The sequence below is a fragment of the Marmota monax genome, unplaced genomic scaffold (assembly GCF_021218885.2).
Source record: "Marmota monax isolate L192 unplaced genomic scaffold, Marmota_monax_Labrador192_F-V1.1 WCK01_AAM20220418_F8-fsc00099, whole genome shotgun sequence".
Lineage (NCBI taxonomy): Eukaryota > Metazoa > Chordata > Mammalia > Rodentia > Sciuridae > Marmota > Marmota monax.
This window is the reverse complement of record NW_026692126.1, coordinates 761753-783022: the sequence shown is the minus strand read 5'-3', so window position 1 is coordinate 783022 and position 21270 is coordinate 761753. Positions and strand designations below refer to the sequence as shown.

Below are 21270 nucleotides of genomic sequence, written 5' to 3'. Positions count from 1 at the left end.
CCCTGCCAAAGGTACTCTGGGTACCTCTGTCCTCACTCCAGCTGCTGAGACAGACCGTCACAGGCCAGGCCCTGTGTGTACTCTTAGGCTGACTGGAGCCCCACCCCCGTCCCATGAGAGGACGGGGTCAGGTGGGTTGCAGAGGCTGGGAACAGTGTGTCCTGGTCCTTACCAGGAAGTGTGGGCCACGAGCGTGCTTTCTGTTCCCTCCCTGCCTCTCTTGGAGGCCAGGTTCCTAAGTCCTTTCCCTGGAGCTCTGGCAGAGGGTCTAGGAAGGGACCCGGGGTGGAGCCCAGAACTTGGTGCTGATCCAGGAGGGCAGATGCCATTTAGCCTGGAGTGGCGGTGACAGGAGAGGAGGAGGGGCTCGGCTCTGTCAAGGAGCAGGGCTGTGCCTGCATAGCGCCCCCAGCCCACCCGCGTCCCTCCTGGAACACTGGAGGGACAGGAACGTTTTATCAGCACAGGCAGCGGGAGGGTGTCCGTGCACACAGTGGCCAGAGCCTGCAGGACAAAGAGTATACCTGGGGACCTTCTCCCAGTCACTCCCTGCTCATCACTGCAATACCAGTCAACATGCTGTGACATCAAGGCCCCAGGAGGCTAGAAAAAAAATGGACTTCAGTGGTCAATTCTGCCCTCAGCTTTAGAGGTGCCTCGGAGAGGACAAGGAGGCAGGGGCACTGCCATCTAACACACTGGCGGGTCGTGTCCACGACCACCTGCCCCTGCAGATGACACTCAGGACTTCCTACTGGCCAGCTCTGACCACCCGTGTCTAGGTGCGCATTTTCCCCATGTCCTCCATTAGCACCCTCCGTGGAGGGCCTGGTTACCCGGAATCACTGTGACCTTGAAGGCCTCCGTGGCCTGCCTGCTCCAGTGGTTGCCATGGCACCCTGCTACATTTGCAGGCAAAAGCCAAACAACCAGAGTCCACCTGGCAGGCGGCTGTTGCTGTGGTCACTGCTGCCCTTAAGGACTCCGGGACTCTTCTCGTCTCTGTTTCTACTCTCCCCTCCTGGCCTTCCGAGAGACAGACAGACTGGGTCCCCAAATCTCTCTTGCCTGCTGTCAGCCGGAATAGCCCCCCTTGCCACTCTGAAAGCTGGAAGCCAGCGAGGACCAAGGAGGGAGTCCTGGCTCTTCACCTTGGCTGGCCAAAATTCTCGTGATCCACAGCCCAGCTCCCTGTAAGCGGCACTGTACCAGGTCGCCTGGTTCCAGCAAGAAGACAGGCAGACAAGCCCTTTACACCAGTCCTGCACCATCTACAGGGACCTGGGACCCTTGGAAGCCAGGAGCCTGGAAGTAAGAGGTGTGTGGGCTCCTGCCACTTTGACTTGAGCATGGAACAAAGCCCAAGGAGCGCACCTCAGCCCCCCACCTCTGAAGTCCTAATCACATCCCCAAGTCAAGCCCTCGCCATTGTCCCTCAGACACGGACCAGTCCAGAAATGAGCATTTTAATGCAGAAAAACCACGATAATTTACAAATGAGTCACTATATGAGCCCAGAGCCTGGAGGGTCCCCAGAGCTGTGAGGACAGAGGGAGGTGGGAGCTGTTGAGTGTCAAGGACACCCAGCTCAGTCAGCACCTTTCAAGGTCTGGTCTGGGCAGGCTCAGAAATGCCCAGCCGGGAGGTCCCTGGCCCTCCGCTCCTTGATTCCCACCTGTCACTCCCAGGTGGGAAGACCTGGAGCCGACTTTAGGACAGAAGGTAGAGGTGGAGAGACAGATCCTTGGAAGGGAGGCCTGGAGGGTACGGGAGGGAGCAAGGCAGGAGGCTGCTTCTGATTCCTGCCACCCCACCCTTGGCCTGGTCCCCTTGGGCCAGGCCACAGCACAAAGCAGAGCCAGGCTTTGAGACCCAGGGCTGGTGACCGGCTTCCTCTCCTCTCCTAGCAGGCTGCAGAGGGACAGAGAGCTGAGGCTCAGGAGGGTGATGGAGGGAATCAGTGTGGAGAAAGGGAGGGGGTTTTCAGGAGGCAGCTGCTGGCGGACCACCCCTCCACCCCCAAGACAGGTACATCCTTCTGCCAGATTGGCATGCTGCCGGTTTGGGGCTCAGCACCTCCCATGCGGGGCATGCAGGGGGACTGGCCAGGGCGCTGGAGGTAGAAAGGAGCCCTCCCTTCCCCCCGCCAGGAAGGGTCAAAGAACATCTAAGGCAGCCCCAATACCAGCAGGCCTAGGGCTGGGAACGGTGTGCTTCCCAGGGTGGTTCCGGTCCAGGTCCTGGCTGTGTGCAGGCACTTCCTCCCCAGCCTGGCGAGGTGAAGGGGACCCCCACAGTTGGGTCCTATCAGCCCCTCAAAACAGGAGAATGGGGTCTTCAGTGGCATCCACTGGTGGCCTTCTTCCTGGACACCCACCTGGCCCCTCTCCCACCTTGTCCAAGGGTGCAGACCCCAGAGCAGAACCAAGCCCTGGAGAACAGGTCTGGCCAGGCAGATGGGCAGGGGAGGAATAGGGAGACTGTCACTTTGGCATCTCCAAGGCTGACACTTGAGGCTTCACCTTGAAGTACTGGTTGAATCGGATCACTGCGTACCTGTCAACAGATAGGGAAAGGAGTCAGGTGTGAGCCCCCGGGGCATCCCTGCCAGGGGCTCTCTTTCTCACCACCTCCAGGCCTCTAGGCTGGGGCAGAATTTTATATATATATTTTGGTTGGAGATGGACACAATATCTTTATTTATTTTTGTGGTGCTGAGTATCAAACCCTGTGCCTCACACATGCGAGAAAAGCGCTCTACCACTGAACTACAGCCCCAGCCCACAGGATTGATTTTTTAAAAAAATATTTATTTTTTAGTTGTAGTTGGACACAATATCTTTATTTATTTATTTTTATGCAGTGCTGAGGATTGAACCCAGGACCTCACACATGCTAGGTGAGCGCTCTACCGCTGAGCCACAACCCCAGCCCACCACAAGATTGGTTTTTTCAATTTTTTTTTCTAGATAAGCCTGGAGCAACTTTTATACAAACACGTTAGATTGGAGTTTTGTTTTCCTAGTTCTGAGTGCCAAGGGTATGTATGTGGTCATTCGATGCATCTCCAGAACTTCTCTGTCTCGCAAAACTGAAATCTGCACCCATGAAACACCGCTCTCCATTTTCTGCTCCACCAACCCCTGATAACCACCAATTACCTGTGTCTACAAATGGAATCATCATATATTGTCTTTGTGACTGGCTGATTTCACTGAGGATAATGTCCTCTAGGCTCCTCCATGTTGCAGCATGTGACAATATTCCCTTCCTTTTTAAGACTGAACAATATTCTGTTGTATGTTATCCATTCATCTGTTGATGGACACTTGGGTTGCTTCCATCTCTTGGCTGCTGTGAATAATGTTGCTATGAACATTATTTCTTTGAGAGCCTGAGGTTTTGTTTTGTTTTTGAAGCAGGGATTGACCCCAGAGGCACTTTGCCACTGAGCTACATCCCCAGCCCTTTTTTAAATTTTGAGATGGCATCTGGCTAAGGGGCCAAGACTGGCCTAGAACTTTTGCAATCATCCTGCCTCGGCTTCCAGATTCTGTGAGATGACAGATGTGCGTCAGTGCACCCAGCTCCTGCTTTCGGTTCCCGTGGTTCTATCCCGGAATCCCTGGGTCACAGGCAATTCATTTTTTTTTTTTTTTTTTAGTCGTTGATGGACCTTCATTTTATTTATTTGTATGTGGTGCTGAGAATCGAACCCAGGGCCTCACGCATGCTAGGCAAGCGTGTTACCTCTGAGCCACAGCCTCAGTCCCTGCACTTCATTTTTGAGTGTTGTGGGACTTTTGTGCTGTTTTCCAAAGTGGCTGCACCATTTCATGTCCCCAACAACGGTGCACGAGTTTCCAATTTCTCCACATTCCTGCCAATACCAATTCTGTGGTCTTGTTGGTGTTTGGAGCAGATACTCTGACTGGTGGGAGGCAACAACTCTTTGTGCTTTCGACCTGCATTTCTCTACCAATGACACCATCACTTGTCCAGACAGGGGTCCTCCACCCTCACAGCTCTTCTACCCCATCTCTAATGGCTTTGGACACCTTCAGTCTGGGGTAGCCATTCCTCAGGGCTCTTCTCCTCCACCCCTGTGCCCACCACCTTCCTGCCACTTACCCCTGCACTCACCTGAGGAAATCAAAGTTGATGGTGGAGTACTGGTTCTGGATGAGGGCCCAGAGAGCCCACAAGAAGTGAGATGCCTGGAAACAGATCAGAGACAATCAGCCTGGCCATGCCCAGGCTTGTTAGGGGCCTCACAGGGCAGGGAGGACATGGTCACTCTGGAAGACAAAGAGCTAGCACTCTGGCAGAAACTTTGTGGATCTCCCCAGCACAGGCTGAGGAGACTGCTGTGGCCAAGTCACTCGGCAGCACCTGGGGGGACTTCACTGTCCTACTAGAGAAAGACAGACAGGGGCTAGAGGTGTGGGGCTCAGTAGCAGGGCACTTCCCTGGCATGCACAAGGTCCTGGGTTCCACCCCCAGCACTGCAAAAACAAAACCAAAGACAAGCAGAACTAGTGCACCCAGGTCCTGACGTCCCCTGTCCCTGCCCAGGGCCACACCAGCAGGACGGTGCTTCTAGGAATTTCAGTGGTTGTCTGTGAAGGACACACCTTTACCCACAGCCTCTCTTCTCAACTCCCAGGACTCTCTGGGCATCAAGGCCAAGGTATCCAGGTTGAGGTGAATCCCTGAGCCAGAATGCAGGCCAACTGGGGCTAGAGGGAACACAAGAGTGGTGGCAGCAGTGTCCTGGCTGGGCGGGCACCAGGGTCTGCGCTGCTGGAAGACCCTCTACACTGACCTCTCCCTCTGCCCACTCTTCTTTTTGTTTAAATATTTTTTTTTAAATTTTTTATTGTTGGCTGTTCAAAACATTACATAGTTCTTGATATATCATATTTCACAATTTGATTCAAGTGGGTTATGAGCTCCCATTTTTACCCCATATACAGATTGCAGAATCACATCAGTTTGTTTAAATATTTTTTAGTTGTAGAAAGATCTTTTAAATTTTTATTTATTTATTTATTTATATGCTGTGCTGAGGATGGAACCCAGGACTTCCCACATGCCAGGCAAGTGCTCTACCACTGAGCCCCAACCCCAGCCCCTTCTCTGCCCCCACTTCTACTGGGGTGCTGGCAAGGCAGGGTGGGGGGAGCCCAGAGCTGGGAATACAAAGCCTCCAGGTTGGTAATTCACTAAGCATTAACCTCTCCCTGTAGGAAAAGAGACCAGGGTCACCCCAGACTCATGAAGCCAGAGAGCCAGGGCCCCAACAGTGACACCACCACTTGCCCAGACAGGGGTCCTCCACCCTCACAGCTCTTCCACCCCATCCCAAAGTCCAGCTCGCTTGGGTTGACCCCAGAGAACCTCCCTTCACCCTCCTTTTCCTGACTTCAAAGGGGCACAAACCATCTTAGCGGAAGGAGGGTCAGCCCCGAAGGTGACCCAAGAGGGACAGCCCCCAGCAGAGTCAGTTTTGTGCCCAAAAAAGAGAAGAGAAGGGATGGTCCGAAATCCCAGAGAAGGACAGATTCCATGACGCTCTAGCATGAATCGTGGGCTGCGGGCCGCCGACTCGTCTTCTTGCTTGTGTGTGGCTGACATTTATTAGTAATTCCCCGGGGACACACCAGTGCAGACCTGGCACGGACCGTGTCCTGACCCGACTACACGGTGGTGGGAGAGGGAGAGCCTGATGGAAAGGCTGCCATGAAGCTGAGCCCGCGGAGGGGGTTACAAGGAGGATTAGAGCCTGACAGTCTCCATCTCCTTCAAAGGCTGAAGACAGTGAAAAGGATGGGTTTTACTGTAGCATGAAAGGTAGAGGTTAGACAATGGAAGGAATTTTCATCCAAACGACAGAATTGCTAAAATAGGAAGATGAGATTTGGAAGTATTTCTCTAGAAAGGAGGGAACCTCAATGGGATGGAGCTGACGGAGCAGGGAAGAGGCCACCTTGGTATGAAGGGGACACCTAAGATGGCTCTTCCTAGACCACCTCTAGGGTGGGGGTCAGAGCTCCCTGTGGGTCCTGGACTCTGAGTGGAGGGCTGGGGCTCTCCTTCCCCTGCCCCCTCCCAGCTACAAGCACTCACCAGGGCAAATTTGTTGACTTGCACATAGAGCCGCTCCACCTCCCTGGGGGTCACAGCTGTCCCCTTCTGTGCCTGCAGGTAGTAGAGCAGCCACTGCAGCTGGGTCTCCCGCGACGGGTACCTGCTGTAGTCGACCTCATTCACACCTGATGGGAAAGCAGGCCACACAGAAGGTGCTGGGAGAGCCACCTGGACAGGTGTCCTTCCTCCTCTAACACTGCCATCTCCCCCGACCTGCAGGCTGGGCCCAAGGGGGCCCCAGGAGGTGCCTTCTCTGACCTCCAAGCTCTGCTGATGGGGCCTGGGGTGGGGTGGGGTCTTCGCCATCCCAGCTGGGGACACTGCTTCTCTGGGCTGAGAAAGTAAAGAGGAGCATTGTCCTCAGAGTGACGGCAACCCCCCAGGGTGGCACCACGTGAGCACTGTGCAAAACCAGGGCTCCAGAAGCCCTGGGCCAAAGCGCAGATGAACCCCAGGAGCCTCAGGTCTCCGCCAGGCCCCGCTAACGCCAGACAAGCCCTTCTTCTCCCCGGCCCCCCGATTTTCATTCTCAGGTGAGGGAGCTGCACTTGGTGGTGAATTTCAAACACTGCTTAGACCTATTTGCACCCACTGGTGTCAAGAGGCTCCTTAAAAACACCCCTCAGAAAGCACCCCACACACCGTCCAGTTCTCCGGATGATTCTGACAGGTGGCCAGGCTGGGCACCCGTGGACCAGCACCACCTTTCTAGAAGTCCTCAAGCTGCCAGCCCAGTCGTGCCAGGCCTGGTGGCAGAGACCTTGGCATCAGAGCCAGGATGAACAGAGGTGGTTTAGGACAGGAGCAGGCCTGGGACACCTTCCCCTAGGACTCTTCCTCCCTCTCCTTCTCTGGACTCTGCTCTGGGCTGTGGGTAAGGGGGACTTAAAATGCTTAGGCATCATCCGTTCTGTCAGGGCCACCTCTGCTCCAGGCCACACCTAGAAGCTCAGCTGCTCTGCCCAGGGAGGTGGCTCTACAGGTGGCCCGGGCATACCTCACCTATCCTGAGCTCCAGGGCCTGGCCACGTCACACTGAGCACCCCACACTGCCAGCCAGGGGACATCCCTCCAGCCCCAGGGCCGGCTCCATCTATGGACCTCCTCAGTCTTGATTGTCGCAAGCCCTCGAGCTGGAAAAACCCACCCTGCTTCCTTTACATGAACGGTGGTCCTGCTGTGCAAATAATGCCTCTAGGGAACAGTCGCCTACCCTCGGAACCTGTCCTACCTCATTTAGACGCTTCTATTCCCGTTCTGGTCTCCCTGGCAGCTGCAGGAAGGCCGCCCTACCTGATAGCAGCAGCCAACACCAACCATTTGCTTAGTCTGTGCTGAGGGGTGTATGTGACTCAGGTCACTACTATGAAGCAGATATTATTACCATCTCCATTTTACAGATGCACAAAGAGGGTCAGTAATCTGCCGGAAGGTCGTACAGCGGCAAAGCTGTGTATGTAACTTCTAAGTAGCCCCATCTAGTTATGCTCTCCAGGTCACCAGGCCAACAGCTCGGCCCTGCCTTGTCTGCATGCAGGGCCCTCATGTATAACCGTGCAGAACAAGGGACCCGGGACAGGGGCAAGTAGAGATAAGCCATCCTGTGTGGTGCTGGCCGTGCTGGCATGGGCTGTGTCTGCCCAGAGGGGGGGACTTTTTCTAATTCACATGCAGGCCAAGTATCCCCTGGGTCCCCACAGAGGAATTATTTTTCTGATTTATACCAAACTTCCACAAAGGCTAACTAATAAAGGTGGGCTGTGTGTGGGGTGGTCCTGTCTCTCCTGTGAGACCTGAAGCTCGCTACAGCCAGGCTGTGCCTCCCACCTGGAGCTGTGACAGTCACAGGACAGGGACTATCTAGTTGCCACCCTCCATGGAACCACCTTGGGCCCTGCCTGTGGACCTAATCCCATCACAAGGATGGGGACTTGGGTACAGTCCCAGCAGAAATGCCCCTCACCTGCAAACTCGTTGAAGTGGTTGCCAATGTCAAAGGCCTGGTAGTTGTAGCCCGTGTACTCGTAGTCGATGAACCGCACGTGACCTGGGAGGCAGAGGGGAGGCCATGAAGGTTGGCCCAGACCTGGCAACAGGGCCCAGTCTCCGGAATGCGCCCCCTGGCTCTTGCCGGCTTTCGCAGCTTCTATCTGTCCGCCTGTCCATCTGTGCCACCCCAGCTCCCACCTCCAGCTCTCCCCAGCAGAAAACATCTGTTCTCAGCATGACTAGGGGTCTGAGCTAGAGCTGTGCACAGGCAGCCCTCCGCATCCACAGGCGCCACCTCTGTACACCAACCAACTTCCGTAGCAAACACGTGCAGACATTTCCTTGTCATTTCCTAAATAACATGGTATAGGAACAATTTACACTGTATTAAGTACCATGGGTAACCCAGAGATGGTGTACAGTATACAGGAGCCGGGCACGGTGGTGCATGCCTGTAACCCCAGCAGCTCAGGAGGCTGAGGCAGGAGGATTGTGAGTCCAAAGCCAGCCTCAGCAACTCAGCGAGGCACTGAGCAACTCAGTGAGACCCTGTCTCTAAATAAAATATAAAAAGGGCTGGGGATGTGGCTCCGTGGCTAAGTGCCCCTAAGTTCAATCCCCAGTACCAATAAATAAAAAGTATACAGGAGAATGTGAGTAGGTTATATAAAAATACTATACCATTTTATTTTTATTTTTGCAGTGTTGGGGAGGGAACCCGGAGCCAGCTGCATGCTAGGCAAGGGCTCTACCATACAGCTCCACCACCAGGCCAGCACCCTTTTATATAAGGGATTTAAGCATCCTTGAGGGGTCCTGGAGTCAGTTCCCCATGCACGCCAAGGGACAAGTGTACTTTCTGGGGGCAATGCCCTCGTCAGAGAAACCAGGAGGCTCCCTCCCTCTGGAGGCTTGGGCAGCCATGATGCCCTCAGAAGTCCTGTCAAGAGGAATGGCTAACGTGGAGGACCTCCCCAGACCATGATTTGGAATTCCTTCCTGGGATAGCTTTTTCTCAAGGAGAATTTCTTGTCTCCTTTTCTATAAATTAACTGCAGGGGCTGGGGTTGTGGCTCAGTGGTAGAGCGCTCGCCTAGCACGCGTGAGGCCTGGGGTTCGAAACTTAGCACCACATTAAAAAAAAAAAAAATTGGGGGCTGGAGCTGCAGCTCAGTGGCAGAGTGCTTGCCTAGCATGCATGAGGCAGTGGGTTCGATCCTCAGCACCACATAAAAAATAAAAAAATAAATAAAAATACAAAGTCATTCTGTTGTATCTACAACTACAAAAAAATAAATTTATGAAAAAAATAAATAAATTAACTGCAGATTGAAACCCAGACCTGTTTTGGCTTGTCCAAGGGCCAGCCCGAGGAGCAGGACCCTGGAGCCAGATGCCCAACCCACCTCCCCCACCCCCGGCCAGGCCAGGGGAGCTGTACCTTTGGCACTATCATAGATGATGTTCTTGCAGAGCAGGTCATTGTGACAGAACACCACCGGGGAATCCAGCTGGGACAAGTGCTCCTTCAGCCAGGCCAGCTCCCATTCCAACACCTCCAACTTAGGGACATCTGCAGAGAGGCTGGACAGTGGCAGAAAGGTAACGGTGGAGGGAGGGCCAGTCCAGATGGGCAGGCACCGGCCTCCAGGCTCCCGGGATCCAGGCTCATCTCTCCCCTGACTGCAGAGGCCTCGGACAATGGCCAGCCTCTGAGACCCTCACTTTTGCCATCTGTCAGCTGGCCCTAGGCCTTCCTGTCCTCCTAATTTCTGTGCTTACAGTAAGAAGTGGATTGAAATCTGGGCAGGAAAGCGACTGGCCGAGATAAAAGTCGCTGACCAAATGGCATCCCTGCTACTTCGTGAAAAAGAAAAGAAGGTAGAGAAGAGGGGCAGTGAGAGCCAGGGTCTAGATGGAATGATTCCAGACTACGGGAGGAGGAGGCCCACAGAGGAGTGGGAGATGCGGAGCAGACCTGGGAAAAATCCCCAGGGAGAAGCTGCAGCTTCTCCAGTGAAGGAGTAACCATGCCCTGCAACTGCTGGAGCAAAGGCATCCTCTTAAAGGGCAGAGGCATGTCCTGGTGTGTCCCCCTCCCACTCCAGCAGCTGACCAAGTCACAGCAGGAAGGCACTGGGACCATCAGGCCTAACCTCATGTTGTACAGAAGCAACTCTCTGGCCCAGCAAGAAGGCAAAGTGCTGCTGGGCTCACTCCTTCAATGCCAAGGGCACAGAAAGGTCTTCCAGAGGAAAAGTACTGCTCTGACGCTCCCCAGGGATGGGTCCCTTCCACCTTGAATTGTGTTTCCTTGTCCTGGACCCCTGCCAGATGGTACCTGAGCAACTTAAGGGGATGAAAACAAACATGCCCCACCCACCCCCATTTCAGCGGCCATTTCTGATTCAATCAATATGCATTGAGAAATAAATGAATTGGTCAATCGGTGGAGTCCACGCAAGGTCTGGTGAGGACACAACACGTTCAGGTGCTCTGAACTTTGGCCTCTCAGAGGCACACAGGTCTGTGTGTGCTCAAAAACCCAGGACCGTGGGTTTTATCATCTCCACTCAGGACTCTAGGCCTCGTCTCTCTGTGCCCAAGGTGCAGAGGCCCGAGAAGGGGAATGAGGTAAGCACGGGCAGGACATTCAGTGGCCAAAGCGTTCCCATGGCCCCTCTGGAAAAGGAAGAGCCTGCAGGCTCCCTCCCCGGCTTTGAGAAGGTCAAAGCTGAAGGGGATCCCGGGTCCTGTGGTCCAACCCCACAGGGAAACTGAGGCTCCAGGAAGGACAGAGCTGCCTCCGGCCTCCACGCAGCTCTGGACTCGGAGCTTCCCAATCCAGGCGAGGCTGTGCACCTCCCCGGAGGCCCGGCGCCTCGGGCTCTGGGGTGCTAAGAGGCTCTGGGAGCCAGGAAGGCCGCGGAGGGGAGGGGGCTCCCCTCACCCGCACTGGACTTATCTCCGTCCACAGCTCTGCATGTGACAGATTTCAATCTTGACGCTCCTTAAGGAGCCACTTCCTTTGAAGACTCCTCTTTTCTTGGACTGAGACCATCGAAAGATAAGGAGGAGGCTTCCTCTGGCTTGCCCAGGTCCCAGTCTGAAAAACATGGCTTTGACATCCACACGCCTGCTGCCCGGTCCCTGACCTCTGCCTGACCCCTCCCCATCCCCCTCCCCAAGGCCACGAAGATGGTTACTGTGGGAACCATCCTCCTTCCTATCTCCCTGGCGCCTCCGCAAGACCAGGAGTCCCTCCCCTGAGCACTTGAGCTCCCACCAGCTCTGCCACCTTCAGTCCTGATGCCACCAGATTCTCCCAAGGCTGTGGGGTTGGCTGTAGAGTGACCACTGCCACCTTCCAGAAACCCCATCCCAGGCACCTCAGGGACAAGAGAAGATGGAGGGGCGAGGGTGCCCCAGGGACACATTAGGAGCTCCTGCTGATGAAGGGACTCTTGCCTGGCTCTCGGTCACTCAGGTCTCGGATCACACAGGACAAAAGTAGTTTCTCCCTTGGGGGGACCTTCTAAGCACTCCAGCTTCCTGGATTCTGACCTTTGGCCTCCCACCAGCCCACCTATATGTCTCTATTTTTTTCCCCCTTTAAGTACTAGGATTGAACCCAGGGTGCTCTACCACTGAGCCCAGCCTTTTTTTGTTTGTTTGTTTCGAGGCAGGGTCTCTCCAAGTTGCTGAGACTGCCCTCAAACTTGCGATCCTCCTGCCTCAGCCTCCTCAGTCACTGGGATCACAGGCATGCACCTGGCCAGTATTTCCTTTTGATGTCCCTGAAGTGCTTATCAGTCCCACATTCCCCAAACCATCCTGGACACCTGCAGGGCCAAACAGACACCGTGGCTATCAGCTCTAGGTGCACATCTGTAGGTCTCCTCTGCTCTCCACCTGCCTCCCCCCACCAATTGTTCTAGAGCAATTTTCTCTCTCAAAGTGTAGTTCCCAGGGCAGAATCCCTTGGGGAGCCTACCGAATGGCAGATTCCTGGGGTCCAGCAAGACCTCCCCATCTGACTCCAGTGTTGGGCTGGGAATCTGGGTTCAGAAAGCACTCCTGGGGCACCTTCTGCTCCAAACTTGGGAACCTTAGTCCTAGAACTGGCTCATTTAATGACAACACTCCTCCACCCATCACCCTACCTCTAGTCCCCACCCTGCCTCAACTGTCACCCAAATCTGTCCCTTATGGTACTTCATAGCTTCCTTCCTAAGCCACAGTCTTTGCTCAGACACCTGCAGGACTTTCCACAGCCCACTCACTTCAGTCCTGGTTCCTTAGCTGGGCATTTAAGTCCCCACCTCTAGATCCAAAGTGCCCCGTCTCCCTCCCCGCTCTGGACCCTCCTGAAGACCTCATGGCCTTGGCCTCCTTGGGCAAACCCTGCTCAGTCACCTTCTCCTCCAGCTAGAGTGGCCCCTGCTCACCTCAACCAGCACCTCTGCCAAGCCTTCCCTTCATTCCCCCTCCCAAACCCTCCACATGCATGAAATACCTCGCCTTCTTTTGTAGTCAAGCTTGGGCAGGTCCTGTTTACCCAGATGACTCCTAAGCTCCTTGAGGACAGGGCCAATGACACGATCATTTTAAAATTTTTATTATCTTAAATCCCAGTCACTCCATGTTTGTGAAATGAAGAACTGGATAAACCAGGGTTAGGAGTTCAAGGTGCTTTGTCTAGTTAGTGTCCAGGATTGCTCAGCATAGGGCAGGGGGTCATCTCCTAAAGAGGCTCTAAGAAGTTAAACCTTAATTTGTCCAATGTCAAAGGCATGACAAGAGCAAAGGGAGTTGGCCAGCTCTTCTCCAGGGATCTCTCTCCTCCCAACAAGGACACCTCTCCAAGGTCACACAGGGACAACAGGCAAAGGACACTGCAGTACAAAGATCATGCCTGAGCACCAGGAGGCACTCCAGTCCCTGAGCTGCCACTGACCGGCAATGACCTTGGGCAAGTCCCATCCCCTCTGGGCCTCAGTTTTTCCTGTCTGTCGAACCAAGTGGTGGATGGAGGGTCCTGTTCTCCATGTGTCTTTCCAGTCCCCAGGGAGAAGGGTGTCCTTGTTCCAGAGATAACATGTGATACAGGTCTGAACATGGTCAAATAGAGGGCAGGCTGGGGCCAGCCTGGACAAACAGTTCCAAAGCAGTGCTTGATAATCGTTAAGCACGAGGGTCCAGATAAAGTCACGTGTGTGTTCAAGAGACACACAATGGGGACAGGGTTAATGAGTGTCATCTTAGAGGAGGGAGGAGACACCTTCTCCCAGATTTCCCATGAACCTCTAGAAGGAAAATGATGTTCAAGTTAATTGCATATTTCAGAATGGCTAGTAGAGAGGACTTTGAACATTCCCAACACAAAGAAACGACCCACGAGGTGATGGATACACCAACGAGCCTGATTTGATCATTACGCATTTTATACAGGTATCCAAATAGCACACTGTACTCCATAAATATGTACAATTCTGTTAACTTAAAACTTTTTAAAATGTATATATTTTTAAAAGTGATGTTGAACCTAGCAAGGTGCATGGAGAGATTCAATGCTGACTTTGACTTTTGGAGGGGAGGGGTAAACAGGCCTCTGTCCTTCCTAGGTACCCCGGGGTGTGCTGGGACTCAGGTCTGTCTGTCCAAAGAGCTGAAGGAAAAACTCGGGGTGCCCTGCCTTGCCTGGGGAAAGGCAGTGTCAGGATGGGGGTTATACCTCAGTCCCTGGAAAGAGTGGTGCAGGAAATAGCAAGTGTCAGCCATGTGGGCATGAGAGGAGGCCAGGCAGGCAGCAGGAGCCAGCATGTCCCGAGGGTTTGCTGGCTGTTGAGCTGTTCTGTTGAGTGACTCTGAGCTCAGTCCCTCCCTGTTCTCAGAGCACCCTGCCCTCCCACTGTCCAGAGGGCAGCTCAGGCAGAAAGAACCCTGGGCTGAAAAACAGAAGCCCTGCCTGGCAGCCTGACGCTGGGGAAAGCTCTGTCTCTGAACCTCAGTTTCCTTTAAGTAACACGGAGGAGAGAAGTTCCCCTGACCCTAGTCCCTGCCACCATCGAAGACTCAAGAAGAAATAAGCACATGTGTATAAAACTGCTGATCTATATTTTTAAGATGCGATCAACCGGCCTAACTTAGCCTGGAGACGGAGGCCCAGCAACTGGGACCAAAGGAGCTGCCAGGGAAGCTCTTGGCCCCATCCCAGGCCCTGTCCCCTAAACCTCTTGTAGTGGGAGCAGGGGGCTAGAGCCAAAAGAACAGGGACAAGGGAGCAGATTACAACAGCAGAGACAGTGGCAGCCTTGCACCCTCCCAGACCTTTGTACCTGGGGTGGATCTCATTCTTCACCAGCGTGAAATAACTGTGCATCTTGTGCCACAGGGTTGGCTTGGGCAGGCTGCCATTGGCGTGGATGGTGTGAATCTTTGCCATTTCTAAGGCAATTAACCTACAGTAGCAGAAAACAAGAGGGGGAGAGTGTGTCAGTGCTGGGCATGCCTTCCCTACTTGGTCTCTCCTGACCAGACTGGCTGGGAGATTCATGGGGACGCTAGCTAGAGGGCCCAGTGTGGGATGGTTACAACTCTTTCAGCAGCAAAGGTTTCCCAGGAAGAGAGTCTCAACAGAAAGCATGAAAATGTAGTAAGACCTTCAGCCCAGCAGCTCGGTCTCCAGAGCTGGGCTGCTTCAGAGAGCAGGCCAGAGCAAAGGGCTCTTGGCCCCACGTCAATCTCGCCCCACCCCAGTGTTTCTGAAGCAACCATGAAAGCAGGGGTACCTGGGACTAGGGGTAGTGTCCTTTCTCCCCCCTGGGCCCTGCCCCATCATCTCAGGGGAGTTGATAGCAGGTCCCTTTCCACCAAAAGATCAGGGATGATGGTGGCAGGTGGGGAGAAACTCAGGCCTCTTATCAGGCTGGCCAAGGTGGGGAGGGAAACCAGGGGCTGGGGCAGCCCTTCCTTGGCCGCAGGGAGTTGATGCTGGCGGCAGGGTGCCAAGGACGCAAAACAAACCAGCCTTCTATTTTCAAGTCCTCCTGTGGACATTATCCAAGGTCCCGGGAGAGAAGGAGTGGGCGGCGGAGAAGGTTGCTGGGAGAGGGTGGGGGTGGCTGGAGGCTGACCGGTCAGAGAGGGAGGGCCTCGATAAGGGTCCCAGCGCTGAGGCCTGTGTCCCAGTGGGACTCCCACCCCTCTGCCAAGCCCTCCCTCTGCAGCCCCACCCCCACCCATCTGCCAAGCCTCCGACAGTCAACCTTCCAAGCTTTTTTGCCTCTGCCTGTTGCCCAAATGATAATCACTAGGAAAGACAACAAAGGCATGGGCTGTTTACAGAGCTATCCCAGGGATACCCCTTCTCTCCTTGCCCCATGTGGGAAGGGACAGGCCATGCCCCATGGTGATACAGCGCAGCTTCAGGCCTCCTCCAGAAGCCCCCAAGGGTCCCACCTCCTAAAGGGTAGAGGAGCAGGGGGTGTGGCAGCAGCTCCAAGGGCGAGAAAGGAAGGCTGGGTGTTTGGAGGCCGGAGGTCCTGGGGCAGGAGGGGTCCACAGAGCTGTGGGCAAGGCAAGGAAACAGACCTGAGACCCAGGCCTGGCCTTCCTTCCCAAAGGAAGATTCCGAACAGAGCATGAACAGAGCGTTTCCTTGCATATCAATAGGACTGTTGTCTGAATAGCAATGAAAGTAACCTCGACACTCAGCATTTTTTTTTTTTCCTGCGGAGCCTCAGCAGAGGGGCTGGGCTATGGGCTCAGGGGAACTCGGGAGGGTGAGGCCTTCCCCTCAGACATCCACCCTCACCTGGAGGAAAATGGTCTGTCCTGGGGGGGGAAAAAAAAAATCAAGGAAGGGCCTACCTCCTTCATCTCTCCGGATGTCTGGCTCTCCCCCAAATGCCAAGTTCTTGTTATGGAACCTAAATCCCTCTTCAATCTTCCTGACAGTGGCAATTGTTTCCACCGAGAGGATGAGTGACAGCATGAGGTTCGAAGAGGCGGAGGGAGACTGGGAGTGGTGGGGACCTGCCAATGTTTGAGCCTCTTTGCACAAGACCAAAGGGGAGCTGGAAGGAGCTCAGTGGGAGAAGCAGGGCCTGGTGCCCACACCCTCCTCTGACCTCACATCTCCAGGCTGGGTGCATTTGGAGCTGTTCACTGGAGGCTGAAGCGACCCTTGCACAGGTGTGCACGCCTCGCACTCCAAGCACAGCTACAAGGCACAACTCACGGGGCCCTAGCAGCCTGAGGTAGTGCTCAGGAGCATGGAGGTGGAGGGGCTCTCAGACTCCCCGAGTCCCTGGAGAGCCGGGTATACTTACTTGGGCTAACTGGGTGGCAGGTGAGGAAGCAAAGATGCCCTTGGCCTACCCCCAGGTGGGCCTCATGGTTTGCCCTCGGTATGCAGAGGTTTCCTTTCCCTTGCTTTGCACAGAACAGAAGCCAAGGATCTTAGGCAGACCCTGCACGGCTGTCCCCAATAACCTCAGCCTGTCTCAGGCCTCACTCACTGATGTCTTCACCAGGGCTCATAGCATTGTGGGGAAGAGGAAGGACATGGCTTGGTACCCTTGTTGTGGCATATCCAGAGAAGTACACTAGGGACACTTTGATTAGTCCCTTTATGGGCCCCACAGCAGCATCCACAGGGTTTAAAGGTTAAGTACAATTTCTAGGCACTACACATCCAGATATTTATGGGGAGGGGCCCCCCAAGGGTCATGGGTTCTTTGAAGCCCTTGCAAGAAGGCCTCAGCAGCTCCCCAAACCTGGATTCTCACACTGTCAGGGAGCCCCAAAAGAGCTCAGACCAGCAGGAGGGAGGGTTCTCTCTGTTCCATAAAGCCATGCACACCCTAGATACAGCCCATTTTCCTCGCACACCTAAGGTCTTGCAGAAGGTGAGGAGAGGCAGGAAAACCTGAGTGTGTTCCTGTGGATTTGGCTCGGATTTCATTTCCAAAGTTCTGAGATGTTTCCAGGTCAGACCAGGGGTGGGCAGAGATTTGAGGCATGGGATCAGGAAGCAGATCTCTGCTGCATTTCAGGAACCAGAAACTTGGGTCCAATGTTCATTAAAATTCTCACTTTCCTCCCCCAGAGCTCATCCTTCTAGCAAACTCCAATGAAAACCCACAGAAAGCCATCGCCTCTCTGCAAAGCAATGCACAACACACACACACACACGTTCATGTAATCTCAGGGAGCTCACAGATCTCCTTCTCCTCCATGGAGACCACTCTACAGCAACGAAGGGAGCCAAGGATTTCAAAGCTCAAGGCCAGAGGAACAGAGATGAATAGAACCCTGCACCCTCCTTACCTGAAGAGCCGGGGATCTTGGATGTGCTCAGGCCCCAGGGCCACGCCCTGCATGTACTCGTAGCACAGCCCATTCTGAAAGGTACAGTAGAGTTTGGGAGCACAGCCATGTGCTCGCAGCAGCTGGAAGTTCCTGACCTCATTCTCTCGGTCTACCAGCAGCTCTGTGCGCTCCCCGTACACCCGGACCAGCACGCAGTCCTGCATGTCCTCCTCCACGTAGCAGGCCACCAGCTTGTTGGTGATGCCATCAGTGAAGCGCTAGCACAGGGAGAGGACAGCTGTGGGTGGGTGGGGCAGGATGTCTCTGGTCTCTCCCCCAGTGCCTCAGCAGGAGAGGCTCATTTGAATGCTGGCCACAGCAACATACAACCCAGTCCTGTCCCTAACCTTAGGATAGACTAGAGAGCCCAAAGGAGAAAAAAAATGGCAGCTTGGGCTCAGGGCAGGCACACTTCTTCCCCTGGGTCTGACCCTAGTGGATGTGATTTGGCAGTAGAGGAAAGTCCACACTGGGTGGTGGGTAGAAGTCCCCCCCCCTCCCTATTCCTCCATCCCTGTCCTGAAAGACAACCTATGGGACCAGAAAGTGGCAGAGGAAGACTGGGAGTCACCCGGGACAGAATGTCCTGACCAGCTGCCTCTCACTGTTGCCAGGCAGAGGGCTCTTTGCTGTACCTCTGGCTCTATCCAGCAGCAGAGGTACAAGGAAGGTACTGAGGTTGGCACCCATCCCAGGACTTTGGAGGCCAGAGGTCCTTGGAGCCTCTGAGTTCCATACCAGTAGAGATAGGAGACAACTGGGCTGGGGCACAGGCTCTATGGATAGGGTTATAAGGAGGAAGAAACCATGGGTTTGAGGGGAGGGCACATTATGACAGAGCTTTATGGGATCTTAGAGGACATTTGGACCAATTCTAGGTGGGGAAACTGAGACCAGGAGAGGGAGAGGCTGGCAGCTGAAATGTTAGGCTGGTTAGTGCTGGAAATGACCTCAGATCCCTTGATGTCTTTTTTCCTTTTCCATATTAGGAATTGAACCCAGGGGTGCTTTACCACTGAGCTACATCTCTAGCCCCTTTTTATTTTTTATTTCCAGACAGGGTCTCACAAAGTTGCTTAGGGCCTTGCTAAGTTACCGAGGCTGGCCTTGAACTTGCCAACCTCCTGCCTCAGCCTCATGAGTGGTTGGGATTACAGGCATGTGCCAACACCACAGGCTGCTTGATGTCTTTTTTTTAAAAATTTTATTTTCAGGTGGACACAATACCTTTATTTTATTTATTTAGTTTCATGTGGTGCTGGGGATGGAACCTAGGGCCTCACACATGCCAGGCAAGCGCTCCACCACTGAGCTAACCCCAGCCCCCTGCTTGACGTCTTAACACACCAAACTGGGCCTTCTGAAAATGCTGCCCACTCCCTGGAGGGTTCTGTCAGCCTCCACATTCAAGTCCAGAATCTCCCCAGAACTTTGCCTTTCTCTACCCAGAAAGCCCATCAGCATGAAGCCTTAACAGCTCCGCTCTTGCCTTCATAGGCAGCCCGGAAGGGGCGTGGGGGTGGTGGGCAGGTGGAGGCCTCCTTTCCGAGAATGCAGGTCAGCTGGGGAGTCAGCCTGGCACTGCTCAGTGGGAAGCTCTGCCCACAGGTGTGTCAGGGAGAGCGTGTCCAGCTGGGGTGGGCAAGGCGCCTGTTGGAGATTAGCGTGTGTGCGTGCTGAGTCCCAGCCTGCAGTCATGGTGAGGGGCTCCATGCTGGCTGGATTCCACGAGGTGGCTCCAGGGACTCTTAGGGGCTGCTCACAACCTGGAGGTTTTGCTTCCACCATGGAGGTGGAGAAGGGGTAGCAACACGTGTATGGTGATGGTAATGGGGTTCCCTTAAAAGTTCTTGCCTCCTCAGGTTTCACAGCTGGCTGGGTAAACGCTTCTGGGCAGCTAGGGGCACCAGCAAGCAGGGACAGGGGGTGGGGCCCGCACGCGTAGCACGCTGACAGTGGGCAGGTGGACCTCCCGCGAGCAGAAGAACCCGGAGAGGAGGCGTGTGTGGAAGGTCCAAGGAGGCGTGCGCCTGCCTTTGCTTCGGGACCAAAATAGACGGTGGGATAAACAGGCATACAAACCACGTCCCAAAGCTGTCCTGAGAAAGCGGTCGCGCACCCCTGGGACCGGCACCCGGAAGGATGCATGGACAGGCGTCCACGCAGCCCAGCTGCAGCCTCGGCAGGGCCCCATCCCGGCCCCGCACCCGCTGGCTACCTTGGTCTGAACTTGCTCCGGCTTCCAATGCGGCCGCAGCTCCTGGATGAGGCGCAGGGCGCCCGGGAGGATGTCGTCCTGGTCCACCCAGACGCTGAAGCACGGGACAGCGGCGGCCCTCGGGGGGCCCGGCGGCTCCCGGCAACCCGCGCTGGCCGCTGCCTTCTCCTCCATGCCCCATGAGCACTGCGGGCAAGGCGCCTGCCTCCGCAGGTAAAAGGGCGAGCACGGCAGAGGAGCCGAAGGGGGCACAGCCATTCCCAGCAGCCCCACCCCCTCGGAGCCGCCGCGCGAGCGCTAGCCCCTGCGGGGGGGCCCGGCGAGGGAGTGGGAGTGGTAGAGGAGGGGCCAGGGGAAGTCCATGACTCAGGAGCCAGCTGCCCGCTTCGATCGCCGGCTCTCGGCCCGGCGCCCGAAGCCGACCCCGGAGCGCCCGGCCCGCCGCGATTGTGACATCACGGGCGACGGGCCACGGGAACGCCCCCTGCCCGCCCCCGCCCCGGCCCGAGGGCCGCCGTGGAGCGCCGCCTGCCATCGCGGGCAGCTGTGGTCTCAGCTACCTGGAGCGCGGGGTGGGGGGTGACGCCCCCCCCGGGGGGGCGGTGACGCCGGGGGCGGAGCCTCTGCAGGATCCGCCCGTGGGTCCCAGCTGGGGCTGCTCCGGGCACTCTCCACCAGTTTCCCAGCAGCTGGGCAGGGGCGGGGAGGGCTCTTCGGCGCCCCTCCTCATCCTGGGTTATGGAAATCCGAGTGCTCCCAAAACATCAGCTTGAATCCCCCCCACCCATCCTGGTCCCTGCTTCTGAGCTCAGTCCCTGGGCCCCCAGAAAAGGATCTGCAGGAGTGGCCCTTGCTGCATCTCAAAGGCCCTTCCTTCCCTGCGGGGACTCCTGGGTACTCCCCACTGCCACCACCACCTCACACACACATATTTAATGGAGAGGGATATTGGGAGATGGTTTTGGAGGTGGGCATGCTAAGCCGGCAGACTTTGTCTTCTGACAGGTCACTGAACCTTCCAGGGCATTGGAGTATTGGGGCACATTCTAGGCCAAGACTTTGAGCAGGACTGAGTTTTGGTCAGTAATAAATTATTAAAGCCTCCCTCCTGACCCAAGAGTTTGACTGGGGGCAGATAGTAGCCCAGCAGGTGTCCCTTATCCCAGTGCTTTGTTGGGCAAAGGGGTGTGGAGGTGGATAGACTTTGGACTGGCCTTTTGGGAGAAGAGGTAGAAGCCTGGCATAGGGCCAAAACAGAATAAGCAATATCTGGGGAGTGGGACACAAAGAGGTGAGCTGACAAGGTGTGCCAGGGCAGTTGCTATGAGGAAGAGGAGATGTGGAGAGGCCAGACCAGCCTATGGGGAAGCCACTGTTAGTTGTAGTCTTCACTACTCGTTCTGTCACCTCCTGTTGGCTGCCATCACTCACTGTCCTGCCTCATGGACCTCACTAGTCACCATCTTACTTTGTCTCACTCAGTGCCTACAGAAAAGGGACCTGTTTCTGTGTCCCCAAGTTATCCCTTTGGCCTACCC

At 55.1% G+C, this 21270-nt stretch overlaps 1 protein-coding gene across 2 annotated transcripts; it reads right to left on the bottom strand.

Moving 5' to 3' along the window:
* Window positions 1-1450: 1450 nt before the first annotated feature.
* Window positions 1451-20136, bottom strand: Etnk2 (ethanolamine kinase 2). 2 transcript variants are annotated; one of them, XR_006855916.2, is made up of 9 exons: window positions 19733-20136; window positions 17473-17732; window positions 14478-14600; window positions 9581-9723; window positions 8114-8197; window positions 6130-6275; window positions 4144-4217; window positions 2394-2556; window positions 1451-2304 (listed from the first exon to the last, which is right to left on the bottom strand). XR_006855916.2 is itself a non-coding variant. In XM_046463341.2 (8 exons), exons 1-8 carry the CDS (start codon window positions 19988-19990, stop codon window positions 2484-2486), a joined length of 1161 nt encoding a protein of 386 aa, XP_046319297.1. In that variant the 5' UTR covers window positions 19991-20136; the 3' UTR covers window positions 1451-2483. The 2 variants fall into 2 exon arrangements, 1 of the variants encoding a protein (XP_046319297.1); XM_046463341.2 differs by having other exon boundaries at window positions 1451-2556.
* Between the last annotated feature and the right edge of the window lie 1134 nt (window positions 20137-21270).

Excerpts from the sequence above, each read along its gene's own strand:
- Etnk2 (XM_046463341.2), bottom strand. The coding sequence starts at position 19,990 with ATGGCTGTGCCCCCTTCGGCTCCTCTGCCGTGCTCGCCCTTTTACCTG. Across the intron at positions 6,276-8,113 it reads CCACTTCAACGAGTTTGCAG|GTGTGAATGAGGTCGACTAC; the intron begins GTGAGGGGCATT and ends CTTTCCCATCAG. Across the intron at positions 2,557-4,143 it reads ATCAACTTTGATTTCCTCAG|GTACGCAGTGATCCGATTCA; the intron begins GTGAGTGCAGGG and ends ATCTGTTGACAG.